At 40.2% G+C, this 19140-nt stretch overlaps 1 protein-coding gene across 7 annotated transcripts in view; it reads left to right on the top strand.

Moving 5' to 3' along the window:
- LOC146973387 (protocadherin-15-like) overlaps positions 1 to 19140 on the top strand; it is a 236431-nt gene that overhangs the window by 91886 nt on the left and 125405 nt on the right. For 4 of the 7 annotated variants that reach the window (XM_085799889.1, XM_085799886.1, XM_085799884.1 and 1 more), the window contains 2 exons: positions 11300 to 11314; positions 12530 to 12595. In XM_085799889.1, the coding sequence (XP_085656015.1) occupies positions 11300 to 11314; positions 12530 to 12595 (81 nt within the window). The remainder of the gene's footprint in view (positions 1 to 11299; positions 11315 to 12529; positions 12596 to 19140) is intronic. The other 3 variants (XM_085799888.1, XM_085799887.1, XM_085799885.1) reach the window with 1 other exon arrangement.

Below are 19140 nucleotides of genomic sequence, written 5' to 3'. Positions count from 1 at the left end.
GTGCTAGTGGACATGCAGGACAAGCTGTCATTATTAATTAGGTTCACTGACCTTGAGGTAAAATTAATCTCTGCTTCAACAAACCCATGTTTGCTTGAGCTATTTTGTGCTAATGTTGCTAATGTGTCACTGCTCTCCAGCTCTTCTCTCTAACCTTGTTGCTACAGTGTAGAGACAGTCACAGCAGGTTTAGTTGTGTCCAGGGAATAGCCACATGAAACATGTAAAATGATTTTAATGTAGAGACTTAATAGCAAAGTTCTATAAATACTAATTACTTGATACATTTTTATAGTGGATTGCTTATTTTATTTATTTATTTATTTATTTTTGCCGAACAGTGAAACAGATAAATTAACAAGTTGCCTTCCCTCCTGCTCTGTGTTCAAACCCACCCATCTCTGTGAAATTGTGTTTATGTACTACTAATTAGCTTTGTCAATTGTGTTTTGAGGGGATTGTAATTGGATTATGTTCCCCGGCAACCTTTTGTTCGAGTGTAGGAACGCTACATTTATATATTGCACACAAGCCTTTGCCAGTAGGATGTCAGTGTGGTTCAAACAGCAACACTGTAACACAGGACTCAACAAATCAACAAAAAAAACAATGGTAATAATTAACATCTCATAACACAAGATTAGAGTTAGCGTTGACTTTCCATCCTTTTCAACACAACCGTTTATTCTTAACCATACAGTACAAGCAGATACTACAGAAAGAAAAGAAAATCAATACTTTGTCAGTGAATGTTTTGCAAGATTCAGTACCATGTTGCTTCTTTACAAAGGCATTATGCATTGGGAAATGTAAATCTGGGCAGCTTTATATTTCTTTAAAAAAACTACTCATTAATAGTACTATAACAAGGTAATAATAGTTTTGGATTTTTCATTATAGTTTACTTTCATTTTGTTTAATTCAATTCAGTTAGTTTTAATTAGTTTTTAGGGTTGCTAGTTTTTGTTAGTTTTCCGTTTTAGTTTGAGTTTTTTCCTACTTTGGGTCAGGTCAATGATTCAAAAAGATCAGAGTAAGTATTGTGTAATAAAACTCGATAGATACCACTAAAAAAAATTATTCAGTTACTGCAGTTTTTTGACAAATAAGTGCAGTTGATTAACAATACAGTAAACCACAGTACCTCGCATGTTGTATTGTATTTAACATCATAAAGTGAACACAGTGAATGTTTTGGACACTTAAAGCAGATATCAGTGGAATGTTTTTGTTAATATAAGTCCTAAATAGTCCTATTTTCCGTCAGCAATCACTTACATGAAGTATTTCAGCCTAAACACGAGTCTCTCCGTCACTCTGCTCTGCTGTAACCCGAGGAGAAAATTTTCCTTGTGGGATACAAGTGTTATCCAATGAGGAGAGAGAACGGCATGAAGGGCTGTGTGTGCAGCCAAGGGATGCGCGTGAATGTGGTGACGTAGCACGAGGACCAATTGATGCCTGACAAGGGCGGGGGCTGCTAACTCATGGTGCGTTCAAGGAAACTCGTACTTTGTGTTTTTCCTTCCTGTGAAGTCATACCAGTTCGATCTGGTACGAGTTCACGGGTCGGAAGTTACGAGTGGCCGTTATAGGGAACTTTCACAGACAACAGGACGGTAAAAACACGAGCTACGGGTTACCTGGAACGCTACCAAGTCGTAGTTGTGACTTGAAGCTGTAACTTACGGTTTCAAAAGCCTGCCTTGAACACAGCATTAGCCGAAACGGCCGTGCCGCTGTTATCTGCTTTAAAGGGATACTTAACCCAAAATCGATAATTAATAATAATAATAATTATTATTATTTATACATTTCTACTCACTGTCATGCCAAGGAAGGGTTTGGAGAACTTTCAGGGTCATCAAAACACTTTTGGAGTTCCGGGGGGGGGGGGGGGGGGGGGGGGGGGGGATCCTTTTCCCACAAATTCACAGTCATACACAACATATTATCAGTGATTTTCAAGTTGCAGTTCACGTCTCCTGCATGGAATATGCTTCTGTGAGTGAGCTCTATATGTACCAGCCACATAAAAAAAAACATAAATTGAAGAAAATACTGTATCACTAAATGGCTTCCTCCACCTGAATTTGGTGCCATTTGGGCACTAGGGATGCACATTTTGATTTTTATTCTGACCAATAACTGATCCTCGTTAACCGATAATAATCTTGTATAAAAGCAGTTTCTAGGAGACGGGGCTAAATCACACCCACTATTCAACTTCAGGCATCTTAACCAGGAGAACCAATAAACGATTGATTCTTGAGCACGTATTGTACTTGATCATCACTGGTGTATTGTGATCCTCACTATTTTTTTTTCCAACCCTATTTGCTTTGAAGTAGCATCAAGCATCAATCCATCAAATAGCTTCTGCGGCGGTGATCACACACACTGTCCAGACAAGGCTTTAACCATGCTTTTTTCTTTAAACCTGACAATTGTTGTGTGACCATCACAAAGGCTTTTTTTCCCTGCTGATTACGAATGTGGCTGCAGCCTGCAATTTCACTCGTCATGTGAGACAGAGTATATCAGGTTTGAAGTATGAGGGCTAATGTGGGTGCTGTTGCTGCCTCTCCACCTCGCCACTCAGTGTCACCCAGGGATGATGTCAGCTTGAGTGGGGATTTTCCCCTCCCTCAACACCACATCCCTCATCTTCGCACTCATAAATCTCCCTGCTCCTCTCACCTCAAGGCGCCCTTGGCTTTTGGCTCTGTCAACTTGTTTGTTGTCTGTCTATCAAATAAAAATAGCTACCAGAAACTTGTAGACACGCAGGGAGATGTGGAGGCAGCGGATGTCACATTGTCTTTCAGGTCTTTATTTAATTAGCAAGGAGACATTATGTATCTCAGACTTCTGATTAATATGAATGTGGACACAGTGTGAGAAAATGGAGGTGTCCTTGAGAAATGTTAGAATTTCTTCAATTAATCATTTCTTCAACGATTGCCTAATTTAATAAAAACAATGCAATTATTAAATTGTATTTTTCCTCCTCTCTCTCCCTTATAATTTGTTGCATACTTAAGACAAAAAGTGAATTTATGAATACTACGGTGTCTCTCTTTCAAGTAATGACTGACTACCTCGAGGAAGAACTTAAACAACTATTGAATTAAGAATTTCTTTGTCTGGCTGGACGATAATGGCCAATAATGACTGATTAGTCTCAACTAATTGTGGGTAGCCATTTAGAAAATTCAAGAATTGTTTTCTTCCTGTTCTTCTGTTTGTCTCCTTGAGTTCTCCTCCCACGTTTGCTCTGCATTATATCCCTTAATTCATTTGCTTAACACTTTTGCTGGCAACGTTTTTCAAATAATCCTCTCTTGCATGTTCCATCCTTTCATGCTTCTCATGTTCTCTCGCATCATGGTCCGACTCTGACTCGGCCGAGGATCATTTTAAACAACATGTTCAAGTGTAACACCTGCAGCACAGCTCATACAGTATGTATGCATCGATCCTGTAGTAAGCGCAGACTGGAGCGCCTAGCAGTTTAACAAATTATAATGAAAGGTCAAACTTCAATCCAAGCCACACATGACAGACGGATGCACAACGTCTATAGCTCCAAATCCCTCCGTCAGTAAATCAGACAAATGTATGTACGCACAAACGTGCTCTGTATTTGTGTGTCAATATGGATGTGTGGATAAGTGTGGATTAGTTGATATTCCCATGCACACTTCTGCCATGTGATTTCACCCTCCCTTCTTGTCTCACATTATTCCCGCCTCTCAGTCTGTCTCTCTCTCTCTCTTTCCCTCCCTTCCCATCTGCACATCCATTCTGACCCACAATTGTTTGTCTATTTTTGGGATTGTCTGATTAGGGGCCAGATGTGCACACTGTGTCTGGCTACAGCAGAAGCCTGTGGAGTGGGGGAGTAGTGGAGTGACAGCGGGAAGGGCTTTTTAATCTGCTCGCCAGTAGGCTGTAATCAGGCTGTGGGAGCATGAGAGCGGAGGGGGCCACGCTAAGACTGGACCCCGCGCTTCCCTGGTATCTCCACCAACAGGCCCATCCTGGGGGCGCAGCATGTTAGAGTGCTGGACTGTTCACTGGGAGTGTGATTGCAACCTTTTGCCCCCCTTCCTGTGTGGTTAACCTCACAGAGAGACAAGATAGGCAGCAGTTAGAGAGGGAGAGTCCGAAGAAGAGGAGGAGGGAGAGGAGAGCCTCTGCAAGGGATTACACATCAGTAAAGTAATCCCCTTCTCTTTTCCATTATCAGCCACTAATGATTTACAAGATGCTGCAGGAATTCATTTCCACCAATTCCAGTTCTTCATCATTGTTACAATCACTACTGCTGCTTTGTTTAAACCCCACACAATCTACCTTTATTTTTTTCTTCTTCGCCGTTTCTCATTTTCTTTCTGTTTCATAACAACATTATTCTCCCCCACTTGTGACCCTTAAAAATAAATGCATACCACAGTTAGAGAAGCCCCGCAGAGAGACCCACTCTCCTGACAATTTTTAAGAGGGAGAGGTTTGGAGAGCGAGAGAGAGCTGGAGTAGAGAAAGACCAAGAAATAGACAGTGATTGCATTCCTGTGCCAAACATAGGCACGCTGCAAGAAGCACACAGCAGTGTCTGTCTCCACATTGATTTAACAGTTTTTTTCTCCCTCTTAAAGGGATGGCTGAATGTCTATATGTAAGAGGGTGGGGGCTGCAAGATTTTGGTTGTTCATAAAAGAAAAGTGTCTCACAAATTCCCAAGTATTATTTTCTTTTCAGTTGCTTTGAATTCTTGAATTGTTTGCTGCTGTGATCCTTATTGGTTTGTAACTGTGTCAGATTAGTTGTCTTGGGGAAGTGCAGTGGCACGAGATCAAAGCTGTTACAATCTCTTCACCATAAAGGAAAACAAATTATTGTTACAGTAGATTCAGATACTCGGTTTCTATTAGGATTTGCGTTTTTTTTCTCTTCAAGTGTGTAACATAGTAAAAGATCTCAGAAAGACTTAGTTGAACTGGATTTCTCCTTTACACGTGTTGGACATTTCTTCCTCATTTGATTATACAATCAGAATTCAGTATTGAAATCAGTGTTATATATTTATGTAGATATAATACCCAAGCTGTTACATTGTCCAAAAAATAAAAATAAAAATGCTGCATACGAAAGCTAAACTGGGGAAAACTTCATCGGGTATGCAAGGCAGGATGCACTAAAAATGTTTGCAGTGACTAAAAATATAACTGCAAAAGTAGAGTGCTGAATTTGTTTTCATTTCCTTTACAACACTGCCTGAGACTATTTCCATTAAAAAAAGTCAAATTGACATCTGCCAAATTGCTTTTATTTCTCCTGTGTTGTCACAGCAACAGTCGACATCTAAAGTCCACTAACACTGTGGTCTTGACGACCTCAAAGTAGCTAAATCTCCCACTCAGAACTGAGCTGCTGACTAGAAGGTCCAAATAAAGTACAAGTCAAAGGCAATTTTGTCGTGGAATTACTGTTGATGTAAATGTAATGTGTTAATTGTAACTCCAGACTACAGTATGATCACTTACAGTACAAATTAATCAAAGCAAAGGCTTTGCATACTGTATGTACAGGCAGCGGTTTTCTCTTCTAGGAACAATTTTTACTATTACAAAGTGGCTTTAGTATAAAAGACAATATTGTGAAAACAATGTCTGTATTACTTAGATGCAATAAGTAGAACAGCCTGAGTATTGTTTGATTATGAATGAACAATGGTTTATTTAAAGTGCTTTGGGTATCATGAAATGTGCTATATAAATCCAATCCATTATTGTTATTAAGCTACAGTATGGTTTAAGTATTTTGCCTTAAATGGAAACTCACATCCAATACAAATTTATGTATAGAATAACAAACATGACAAAAAATCTCATAACATAAAGTATGCGTCTAAACATCTAAAGGCTGTTAGACAAGACAAAGGAATGACCTGTTGCGTGTCCTCTCAACAATGACGGACCTTTACTGTATGATGTAATGCACTGCTCTGACAGCCAAACCCTGTAGACAACTGGCTGCAGCCCCCATTACTACAACACACTGCTCATCTGCTCATCTGTTTCGAGCTGCTGTCTGCCCATGAACAGCCATTACCTGGCAGTGTACGCCACTGGACAGCTGCCCTTTGTCTGTCTCAATGTCATTTGCCAGGCCCTACTGGATGTGTCCCAGAATGCCCCTCTGCCCCACTAGACACAGATACAGTACAGTACATGCAAAATAAACAATCCAACTGGGAAATTAAAACAGTGTCCCCGCTTGTTCTGCCTCTTCTCATTCCTGTCCTCGGCTGCCTGCCACCCGGGGGATTCATTATAACGCTAACATCCAACCTTTAAGTTATAAAAGTAAGATACTGGTCAAACCGGAGGTCGGCAGAAATCCCAACCACCGGCGCTATGGCTGAAAGAAATCTCCAATGATCTCATCGAGATTTTCCTCTCCCCAAAAGAAGAACTTTCCATAGGCCCAAGCAGACATCGCCTTATCATCACACAGAGTCTGATATTTATATGAAGGAGTAGAGACATTTATGATGGTATATAGACATATACAGTATGAGACGTTTTACTCTGAGAGGGGCCTTGTGCTGAGTTGGCAGTTTGCCATGCACGTAAAAGATGAGGAATGGGTTCCTTCCTTCCTTTCTGCTGCCTTTGCCCTTGCTCAAGACTCTTTTCTCTTGCCTCTCTTTTATCACCCCCCCTCTCTCCTTGGACAGTTTTTAATGAGTCACTGCCCACAACAGGGCAAGAATATTTTGCTGTAAATGTAAAATAGTTTGCATTTCTTAGTTATTGAAGGCGGACGCTTTGTAGGTTCATTGTAAAGGCGTGACAGATTGATAGGGGCAGTGCAGCCTCCTGGACCACACTGCTTGTTAGATTAGTTGTCCTTTTAAAAGTCTTTTTTTCCCTTCTAGACCTCCACTCCCAGGTAGCAGGAGTTTGATTTATTGGTTGCTAAAAAGGTGCTTTTGCAGATGAAGGCTCGGGAAAGCACAGGCTATTGAATCGAGTAGCAGGTTAGAAAAAAAAAAGAAGCCTTTTGAAACTAAATGTCAGTGAGCAGAATTCATCTCGCCACTGCCTTGTTGCACCAGTAATGTAGCAGTCACTGAGCTGCCTTGTGAAGACTAGAATTGCTCAGGAAGCTGTCTGCATCTCAGAGCATCTAATTTGAAAGAACTATGTATAGAAATTGAAATCTTTCTTTTTCTATCCTCACCACACCTCAGGTTGAATATCAAATTATTCCTTCCTGCCAAAGTGTGTGAGAGTATGAGTACTTTTCAACAGTTTGGTTCACTGGGTAATTTTCACTATTTGTTTAAAAAGTAAAGTTTTGTTATAAGTTGTCTGATCAATTCAACTCAGTTTCCAGCCATTTTGTCAAATGTTATGGCTTTTGCAGGGCATAGTGTTGTTTTGTTCAGTCACAAGCATTATACAAATTCATTGGAGCTTGCTTGCATTCTTTCTTTTCTCCCTGATCCCTCTGTGTGAGAGTCAGTTATCATCATCTCAAAATTAAAGTTTTTTTTCTTCTCCAAATCAACCTAGTGTGGCTGATTTGTGAGAAAATCTCTTTAGGTGAGAACAAATTACCCTGAGGTCAAAATTTGAAAATTGTGATTATCTTTGGATAAAGCCTCTGAAGTGAAGACGGCCCCGATAACCTGTTGGTAATTGAATGATGCTTGTTGCATTGTTATCATTCACCCCTTATGCTCTTGTTAAACCACTGACTCCACCAACACCCACAACTAAGACATTTACTGGACAGAAGCTTGTTGAGCATCTACCGATAACTCACAAAGACCAACTATAGTCTGTATGACAGCTAGTGAAATATACTACTCAAGTATACAATTTGATAGTGTGGTTTCTTGTTAAGTTTGAGCACATGAGCTTGTCCCATTTGAAACAAAGAAGGCTATATGCCAACCAACCAAATTGTTATATGAACACTGTAAAGTGAGCAATCCTATTTAGATTGGACTTAATTATTTAGGCTTTTCTCTCCTCATCCATTTGGCTTGCAGTTCTGCTGAACCTCTGATATAATTGCATATTGTAGGTGCTTAGATATTCCAGTATTCATACATTTGCTAGTACTTCGCAAGAATGAGACAGTTTGTGCTATGTTATGAGCTCCCATCTCCTGTAAGGCAGCCAGTTATAAAATATACAAATACATAGGTGACATAAATGTATTGTTCAAGGTGATTGCACCTTTAATTTGTCTTAGTGACCATTTTTCATCTGTTTGGTCGTGCTGAATACTTCTCAATGAGAGGCTTTTGACCATTTTTGTAATTTGTATGACGACTGCACATCACTGAAACACTGATGGACCAACCTCACACCCCTACACTTAAAGAATGTGGAACATTTCTTTCATCTCCCACAGGTTATGAGCTTTCTTCTCCAATTGTATTGATTTACTGTATCTCAAGACCAAGGCTAACAGGTTTTTCTAATAAATAAAAAAATAAAAAAATCCATGCAACCAGAAGTTTCCATAAGAAATAAAGTTGATAAGTGGCAGACACTTTCTATTCTTGAATCGGGTTACTGTTAAAAACACGCACGCACACACACACAAATGCAAGCCTGGTGAACAGTCTTGTTGAAAACCTACAGACCTCAGTAACTGAGCACCCCATGCTGCTGTGCACCCCTCTCCCTGAGCTGTGTGATCAACTGTGCCTTTTATCCAGCTCCCACTATTCTCCTCTGTGCTGTTTTTGACTGGTTACCATTTGATACAACTGCATTTCCTTCTTGACTCTCCTCTGCACAGTGTGAAACACAAACTTTTCTGTGCAACAAATTATCTCTGGTTGCTACAAGTAAACCTGCTGTATAGACCCGAAATCAAGCATGTCGTTTTCTAGGATTGATGATGGGCTGTCAGTTTGGTGGATTAATATTAGATGTTTTCCTTTCATATAGGTTTACTATTATCAGAAGGGTTGTGCATGTTTTATTTAGTATTATTTACTTGAGTGCTGCAGTAGGGTTGTATGGGTCGGGTTTGGCACAATCTTGTACCCTGGGAACACTGGGAAGTGAATTGGCAGGAAAACATTTTTCATTCTCTCATGTTACTCTCTTAGGCTTTTTAAAATGAGGGAACACTTGATGTAGGGCGTCATTAGAAAATATCCCCCTCTGCTTAAAGGTGTAAATGGGGCAAGAGGTGTAGATTGTTTCTCGAACAACTGAACCGTCCTTTGTTGCTTCGGGTTGTGCGTGTGTTCCTTTGTATTCACATGCATGTGTGCGTGTGTGCCTTACAGTACTTCCTCACTACAATTTAAGTTTGTACTCTGATCGTAATGTAAGACTGTTAGCACTGCAAATGGGGGGCTCTGTTCTTTATCTCTGCTTGGATCTGCCTTTTGTCTTCAAAGCAGATTCTTTGCATTTGACTTAGATGTACACAGACACACACACACACAGTATTTGTGGCTGAATACACATGCAAAACTAACAAAACAGACACTCTGTGATAGCTTAAAAAAGACTTATCAAAATGAGCACAGGGAACTTTTATTTCACACTCTCACACATGTGCACACTTGTTTTGCCTCATGCAGAGTATATATTCTCTCAGAGAAGATTTACATTTTGATGCTGCTTGTTGTTTATGTCTCCCGATAGTGAGGTGTGACCCACTTGCTTTGTTCATTGTGTCAGTATAAAAAAAACAATCCTGCTATTTCTTCAGCAGGTAGTTACAGGTTTCTAATTGCTATAAAGTTGTGTGACTCTGAAAATGAACAGTGAGCACACCTCAGGAATTAGCATGTGTTGATAATTGCTCCTCAAGGATTTAATATCAGAAAACTTTATAATGTTCAAAGATGTAGCCCTGTACTGAGAGAGGATTTTCTCACACAGAGCAAGATAAGATTCTTGCATGGATGGAAGTCTCAGCTTTAGATAAGGTCCACACAAAAAAATTCCAGTTCATGGCTAAATTTAAAGGGGCACTATGTAGCTTATTTGGCTTTTTAATAGCAAAAATCAAATATTGCTTTCATAAATAAGTATTTACCGAAGTCTAATCACAGCCACATACAAATGAAAGCTGTCTCGTAGCTTAGAATGAGTTGTTTACAAGGTGGCGGTGCACCCACCACCATGGTGCATACTGTAAGTCCTCCTGTGTAACTTTTTGCTGTGAAATATGAGTGTCAGTCAGTAATTGGTCAAAGATATTGTTAGCAGTTAGCGGTTAGTTTACGAACGTGTTTGTCCTCGGCGGCCACCGTCACTTTGCCGATGGGAGGGGTGCAATCTAGAATCTGAATGCTGGATGTCACGATTTAGCCCCAATACTACATACCGAGGCTTTAAAGCAACAAAAATTCAGTTAATAGTTTTCATGAAATATTACATATTGTTGCCTCAGGTTTTCTTTGCCATTTAACTGCAAATTATTGGAAGTGTTTGCACTTTGGAAACAGCAATAATTAAAAATGCAGCAACATTACATCCTAAGGTTTTGTTTTTTTTAATCTCCAGCTTTTAAACAACCACATCAGTGAAGGCTTGTGGGTATGCATATTTAATAAGACAACTATCTACTATTTTGCACCTGGCAACAGGTGCATAGATGCACAACTTGAGTCAGGGAACAGAAGGCAGGTGTGAAACCCTAGAGCGGTGACTGTCACATGTGGTGTCACTGACCATGTGTCTTTTTTTCTGTCCCTCTCTGATTACATGTAATGTCAGAAGACACCATCTGACAGCAGGCTGCTGAAGGTTCAATATCTTACATGATGTGGGCAGATCAAAAAAGAAAAAAGCTAGGAAAACACACTTTAAAGAGTTGAATATGGTTTCCTGTGCTCCTTCGTGCTGTTGTTTCCCCCTTTTTGCAGAACACAAGCTACCACTTAATTTACCAAGATAGAATGTTTTAGTTTTTAAATTGATTCATTTTCTTAATGCGCCTCTCTACCTCTCTTGTGGAATAATGTCAGCCGGCAGCAGCTGGCAGAAAGAAGTGATCTGCTGGCCATGTTTGTAAAAGCTGTGTGTGGTTCACTAACATCCATTTCTCTAGTGAAGGCTTAGTGTATCTGCCTCTCTTCTCTGCTATTTTCAAATATCTGTTTTTAAATATATATATATATAATGATCCTTTTCTCTTTTGCTAACATCAGACCTGTTCTTCAACCAACTGTTTCATGCCTTTCTTCTTTTCTATGCTTCTGCTCTGCTTCCCTCTGGCTCCACTAACCCCCTGAACCCTTCAGACTGGCAGTATGAGGGTAAGGGCAAATATCTTTGTTTGTCAGTATTTCATTTTCCTCCTATAATGTCTCTCACCATTTCTACCTACCTTTACCCCCTCTCTCTTTTCACTGTTAAAAGACATTTAATCTTGAACTTTCTTCACATCAGTTGCAGAGCGTGTTGCCTTGCAGCCTCTATTCCTCAACACTAGACATCTCCATCTACCTTCCTCCTGTCTCCTCCTTTCCACCCCTCCTGCTGCCCCATCTGGTGCTGTCTGTCAAGCTGCCATTACCTCAGTCCCGTGTACTTGTACCTTCTGTAACCTCCACCTGCAGAGCCACTCTTCGTCAGTGCTTGGCTTACGGCGTTGCCTCATACTTTGACCATCCCGTTTGTCTGATGTCAGTGTGTTGGACTCCATTCATGTTGATGTTTGTGTAGTAGCAGTCATTGATGTCACCACTATAAACATATGTGTCAATGTGACAGCTTATGGCATGACAGAAAAATACAGAAGCAACATTTTGAGCCTTATCTGCGCAGACCAATGAAACATTTACAGTGTCAGGGATTGTATGTCAGTTATTTTTGCCGTGTCGTTCCAGCGTTGCTGTTGGCTAGAGTCAGCCAACACTAGTGTACAGTATATGAGTCCTTCATTCAATTACACAATTACATAGGTAAAGTAACTCAAGAAGTATAAGCAGCCAAATGTACTTGAAGTTTGAAAAGTAAACTTGATCATTCTGCTGTGAATGAGCTTTTGTGACCGATTCACTGCGTTATATTACTTAATCCATCTTTGCTCTTTGTTTTGTGAAATATTGGATAATTAAAATTTTTGGGGGCCTCAACAGTCATTTGTCTCATAGACATCTGAGACGTGATGAGAGACCTCAAGTAGATACTGCTTTGTTTGTAGTCACAAGCCAAAAATTTTGGGAGCCAGTGATTTAATCTTAAACTGAAACTTTAGATTATTTGTTACATTATAGAATATAGATAGAATGATATGCTGTATCTGAAATGCAAAGTCTGTAGATGCCAAATAATGTAGCATGAAGTAGCATACGATAAAATGTGTCAAGAATAGTAGGGAACAAAATTCTTGTGTTTTATTTGACCTAATATGCAGTCATTTTCATAAGCTGCCATGATGACAATACTATTGGGATTGCAAAATAGATTATTAAACTCATCAAAAAGCTTATTTTCGGTTAATTGTCTTTTTCTCTTTGCCTATGCAGAGTGTAAGCTGTCCCGGCCAGGCCCCCCTGCAACCATAGTGACCATTGACGAGGAGAGCCCAAACGGTAAGATCAGTCAATCAATCAAAAACTTTATTTATCCCCAAGGAGCAATTAAAAGCAACAGGTAGAGCAGCAAGCTTGCCCATGACTCTCCCTATTTATCTGTACCTCCTCAGTATTCCAGTATGGCTCTGCACTCAAGTGGCGTAGATTAGACAGTTGTGATTGTGTCTGTGCTACAATGAGTGTTGCTTTGGTAATACAATACATATACAATACATATCCCTACTGGGAGTGTTCATTGTCGTGGTGGAGAGTACGGTTGCTCCGCTGATGGCACTTGGGGCAGGTTGGTAATAGGAGATGTTTTGTCAGATGTATTGGGTTGTGTATTGTATTGTGTTTTAAATTATAGATAAATAAATTGTAGTTGTTCTCGGTGTGTGTGTATTTGTACCGCTTTCCCAGGGTAAAGCAGAGGTGTGTGTGTGTCTGAGTGAGTGAATACAGATGGTGTTTGGCATACAGATGTGACATGGGGCTCCATTAATGAGTAGTCTCCTCCCTGCGCAGGTTGTCTTTACTGTGGTATTCCTGTGCTACAGCAGTACAGGAGTCACGGTTGCATAGAGCAGACACGCAGCACTTGAGTGGGTCAGGTGAAACTATTTTGCTCCTCCTTTTTCTTTCTTTCCTTATCCTCCTCTGCCTTCTCAATCGCCTGCACCCACTCCTCAGCTCTCTGTAGTTTCCCTCCCTTACCGTGAGTCTGTGCTGTGACGTTCCACCATCTGCCATCTGCATTTTGTTGACGTGTGTATGTGTGAATGTCTGCGTGTATGTGATGGGGAGCGCTGAGTGCTGCTTAGGAAGGAGCTATATGTACATTGAGGGAATGAGAAATACAGTTCCCTAAGTGGAACAGGTGTCTGTTTGTCTCGCTCGGTTCTCCCTGCAGATATTAGTACTGCAGGTTAACAGAGTTTAATGAGCAGCTCTCACTGCAGATAGGATCCAGAACTTGTTTATACAGTCTGAATACTATGTCACAGATGCTCAACTTCACAGCTACAAATGCTTTGGGCACTGCTTTGTGGTTGTGTGTGATGGCGAGGGAAATTGTCTGTGTGAATATATGCATACACCTCATGTGCATATTTGAATCCCAAGAGTCTGATTGGCTGGCTCTGTGTCAGATGAGGCCGCCATTCGTCAGTGCAATAGCTCCCAATTCAGGCTGTCATACTGTCTCACCTACTCCTTCCTCTGTGTGTGTGCAGCTGTGATTTGGGGCTTTGATCGATTGCCGCGGGAATGTGCGAGATGGAGGTAACCAAGCCTGCATCCCAAAGCTTCCCTCGCCCCACATGCATCGATGCTGTGTGTGTGTGTGTGTGAGGGATTTGCACTAATCTTCCTCATAAAGGACTCATTTACCTGGGATATGGGCCTCTTCTGGTTCCACCATCCTTTTATTTATCTCCCCTCGATGAAACAGCCTACAGCCCGTCCTCCCCGTAATGGAATGTAAAACAGGCAACCTGCTGTTATTGACCGAAGCAATTATCCTTCTAAACGTGTTTCAACGCCTTTCTTCTGTCACACTGAAACCATACAAATGACACCTAATGAGATTCCATCTTTTCCGAGCATTTGCCTTTAAATTCATTCATGACAGTGAATGGCAAGGCAAACAACATAATCACCCGTCTGTCTGACTTTATTTGCTTGAGGTCAGATAAAATGGACAAACAAATAAACATATAATCCTGTTTCCCTTTGCTCCTGAGATGAACACATTTCACATGAGTCAGGGACCTTGTTGAAACATTTGCTACTGTCAAGGCACTGTGTTTTTTCCCCACAGCTGTTCATTTATTGATTGTCTGGGGTGGACTTATATTTGACTCGGTTAAGACAATAAAGCTTGGCACAGATGATGTGAAATAAGCTCATTTTCTTGGTTCTGTCTTCTTTTTCTTTTCAGCTGGCTGTGTTTTATTCTTGGAGGTTTTAACGTTAGAAAAAGAGATACTCACGGGGGGATAGCAACCCAGTTGCTCAAATGAAGCGTAACATGTTTAATTTATCCAAGCTGCTGCTTCTGCAGACCCACTGACAGGTGCCAGACACAACACATAAATTCCCACTCACATCTCTGTTGGGAGGACAAAGCATGTTTTCCATAGGCTCCTCTGGTTTTTTAAACCCAAAAGCAGTTAATCAGATTCAAGAAATTTCTTTCTCATTGCATAGAGGCAGCTGGATATGTTGAGAGTGGAGAATGGAGAGAAGGTGTATTTTCTCATTGACAGAAAGCTTACAACAGCAGTGGGAAATCAGTGTGTCCATAAATGAGGATGCAGTCTCATAGCTTTTATCTTGTCTGTGCAAATTCATGATTTGTATCAACTGTTGCCTGAAGCGTGTGAGGATCCTCTCAACCCTCTGCATATTGAGCAACAGCTTATAGGAAATCAGAAACGAGTGTTGCTGAAGGGCTTTATTAAACAAGTCAATTCAGCATTCTTTTATGTGCTGTATCTGCCAAGGTGGATTCACTCTAAACTCAGATAAATCATGATGTCTTTGAGGAAGGCCAAAGAAAGAAATTCTTCCACTAGATGATGATGCAAGGAATGTATGTCTGACCTCACTCATCCTGTGGACACAATGGATGTTCAAAACAAGTGCTTGATGGTGTGATTGAACCTATTCTCCAGCAGCAGGAGAAAGCAGGGTATGGGTAGGTCTAGCTTCATGTCTCTCATACCAAGTGCTAGGATCCAGTGTTTCCCTTCAGATGAGCCTGAATATATTTTCTAATTCATTTGGGATTTGAAATTGATTTATAAAACTGTTAAATGTTGATTTTGCGAGGGATGTATGTCCCCAGTGCAGACATTGGCCTGGGCAGTCTTCCAGTTTCAAAATTATAGCTGCTGTGATGTACCTAGACTTAAAGTAATTTTTATGACATGCTCTTTGATTGAATCATTACAAGCCTCTCATTAAGGCTACAGTCAGTCTTAAAGTGTTGCAAAAGAAAAGTTGATGGTAAAAACTTCATGCTGTCAGAGCAAGCTGTTAATATTATGAACTATTATATAGCACAGTGCAAAATGAGGACCAGTATGCAGGCTTGCATAACTCTCTACATTAAATGTATTTACTATTTGATAGGAATTTAAATCCTTTTTCATTGCAGTTTGCATGGTGTTCATATTTTTTACTGTTATATCTACAGACATTTAATAAAGGGGGGGAAAGCCCTTTTTATTTGAATTAGATGATGAAAATGAGACTATCTGAGAGCCACTTTATCAAGGCAGACCCATGCAAAGCACTCTGTACTCAGTCCAATCATTCATATGATGGGAAGTACCCTCTTTTGGAATAAAAACTGTCTCTGCCTCTTCACGCTCGACTCTGAACTGCACCAGACTCAACCACACAAAACAGATCAGACAGAAAGTGAAGTGACAACTTCTCCACAGTCTCTGTGAAGACGAACAAAGTGAGCCACTTAAAACTTCTGCAGTGTTTCAGCTGTTTTCTCTGGTCTGTTGTCAACTCCTTGCTTTCACCATCTTGTTAGTATCCGAAGGATTCGAAATGCCTCTGAGCCCATCAGTTCCTTTTATGGGTGGTGGTGGCAGCATGTTTTTCTGATAGTAGCATGTTGAGAAACAGTGTGACGTAAAAATCATGCATCTATGCTGCACAAACCTGCAATAAGGAGTCACAGTGAAAAGACAATGATTTAGTTGCATTATATGAAAAAGTCATTTAAATGAATGGTCATGTAGCCTACATTAGGGTGAAAATACCAGTAATAGGCTGATTTTTGTTTTTCATTGCAATACAGGCTTCAATTACAAAAATATATTTGCATTAATTAACACTCTACATACAAGTGTCACGGCTTCGGCATTTCTGTTACAGACGGTAAATAGCCTACATTATAATAACATTAGCATCCAGGCTGAACAGTTTTTTCTTTGTCTAACATAAACCAGCATCTTTAGATTAACAGTTATAGTACAGTCTCTAGTTATAGTACAAAAGAGTGATGTAAATCAAAGTAAATCTTACAATTGAACGCCTCATTCCACACCAATTTAATTGACACAATTTTGGACAGACCAGGGGCCTCATTTATCATTGTGGATACACGCTTTTTTACACGCTCTTTCCCCCGTTTTGTGCGTACGCACTTTTCTCCGCCTAATTTGGGATCTATCAAACCAAAAGTTGTCGGGAGAAAGTGCAGAAATTTACGACCAGTCCGACCATGGCGTACCGGCATTTACACGCTTTTTGAAGAACAAGAGGAATTGGCGACGCCGCTGCTGAGTCAGAGAACTGCAGTGTGCGAGGGAGAGAGGAGCGCGGACACTGTTTGAAGTAGCAAGTGGTGGTGATGATGACCCCCCCCCCCGCTACCACCACCACAGCACACGTGTTGACGTCGGCACTTTACATGAAAAGCACAGCGACTCAGATATTTCCCCTGTGCATTTACACTAGTTTGCTCCTAAATACTGGCTTTATAAAACGAATTTCGTTTTCTTTTGATATCATATTGATATTTTTCCCTTGCATGTAGGCTACAACTCTTCCACAACCCGTCTGTCCAGTCTGGAAAATAATTTCTGCGACGTGCGTGTGTTACGTAGCCAGACTGGACACACACAAGCAAGCAGCAAGCCCAATAATGTCGGCGAAAATCAAAGCAAATGAGAAAACATGATCGATGATCGGGGCAGAATAAATATGATTCTTCTTCTTTCTGTTCTGTTTCATTTAGATTTGGGAGTTTTTTGTATTTATTGAAGCCTTTCAATGCAAGATGATGTTTCTGACTGATATTGCCATGTTACCGTGTATCTCGCTTTCAGAGAAATTCCGCTTCTTTCTCCGCTCTCCGTCCGTCTGTTGTCTTCACCGTCTTCCACTGACGTCATTCCACACGTTTCCAGAGTGCACATGGCTACTTAATATGCATGTACTGATTTGCATTGACCACATATGGTTGTGTGGGGCCGTTTAGGGGGCTGGGTATGAGGCGTGTTCTCATCCACGCTTTTCTCAGGTCCGGTGTGATTTATCAAGGGAAATACCGTGCAGCCGTGTGTACGCGGAGTTTGATAGATCTGAAAAGAGTGTATATTTTTTGGTCGTACGCACATTTTGCCTTTCCGTCGTACTGAAAATTTAAGAGGACTTTTACACGCTCTTTGATAAATGAGGCCCCTGTCTGAGCATGCACATGTTGTAGAACTGAGTGGAGACCAGATGCTTCGCGATGCACAGCAAGCTAGCTAACCTGCACTGTTACCCCCATGTGAGCTGTTACGGTTACATTGGTAAATTGTGGCATTGGGCTGTTTGAGGACTTGTGCAAATTGCAGCTATAGATTTTTACCTAGTTTAGATTCTCCCTTTCTAAACTGCACAAGTCTTCATATGCACATTGTTGAAACACTACAAATAAATTCTAAACCTGAAGGAAATGCTGTCAATAAAAGTGGCGGTAACGCTTTATATTAAGGTCCTTGTAATAAGCATTAGTTAATAGGTAATAAGGCCCTTATAAGTGATTACAAGATGCTTATTAACATTATTATGCATTTATAAGACTATATATGCATTAATAGACTCATTATAATATAGTTAATAGCAGACTATAAGAGATTTATAATAACTTATAACAAACTTAGTTAACTGTTTGTTGATGCTTATGAACATTAATAAAATCCTTATGAGTATCTTATAATTGTTCATAATAACATTACAAACACATATATTGACTCAACTAGCCCAATCATTATGTCTTTATTAATCTTAAGGTATGTGTAATAAGCGTTAGTTAATAGGTAATAAGGCTCTTATAAGTGCTAACAAGTATTAATAGTCTCATTATAATATAGTTAATAGCAGACTATAAGAGATTTATAATAACTTATAAGAAACTTGTTAACTGTTGATGCTTAAGAACATTAATAAAATCTTCATGAGTATCAATCTAACCCAACCATGATGTCTTTGTCATGCCTTTATTAATCTTTTTTTTGTTTGATTTATTAACATTATACTTTATTGCTCATCTACATATTATAAGTTTACTTGTTTACAGTAAACTGTGCTTTTTGCAGGTACTGGATCTAAAGCGAGAACAATGTCTTATTAAGGCTGATAAATCTTTTATTATGCATTTGATTTTGGTTTTCAGAAAGGTGCGTCGGAGGAGAAGAGCAGACTTGTAGAGTTTCTTCTCACTTGAAACATTTTACCCTTTCGCTTTTATTTTGAAGGCAAAACAGCAAAACCGGAAGTTCCGGTTTAAGCTAGCAGCTGATAGCTTAATGCCCATGTGTAAAATGGAGGTAGTTGCCCAACATTTTTGCCCCCGAGTAGAATTCAAACCCATTCTGGGCCTCGAAAAGAAGCAGCTGACAAGAGGAAGCGTTGTGAGACGGAGGATGACTCTTCTGGTAAGTTTAACTGCTGCTAACTAGTTAGTACAAACTCAAACATGCATAGCTAACGTTAGCCGAAGCTAGTGTAGAGCTAGCCGCCTCAAGACTGTTGCTGCCCTACGGAAG

The sequence above is a fragment of the Trachurus japonicus genome, chromosome 15 (genome assembly GCF_045865225.1).
Source record: "Trachurus japonicus isolate A0001 chromosome 15, Traja_1.0".
NCBI lineage: Eukaryota > Metazoa > Chordata > Actinopteri > Carangiformes > Carangidae > Trachurus > Trachurus japonicus.
This window is presented reverse-complemented; position numbering and strand designations above follow the sequence as displayed.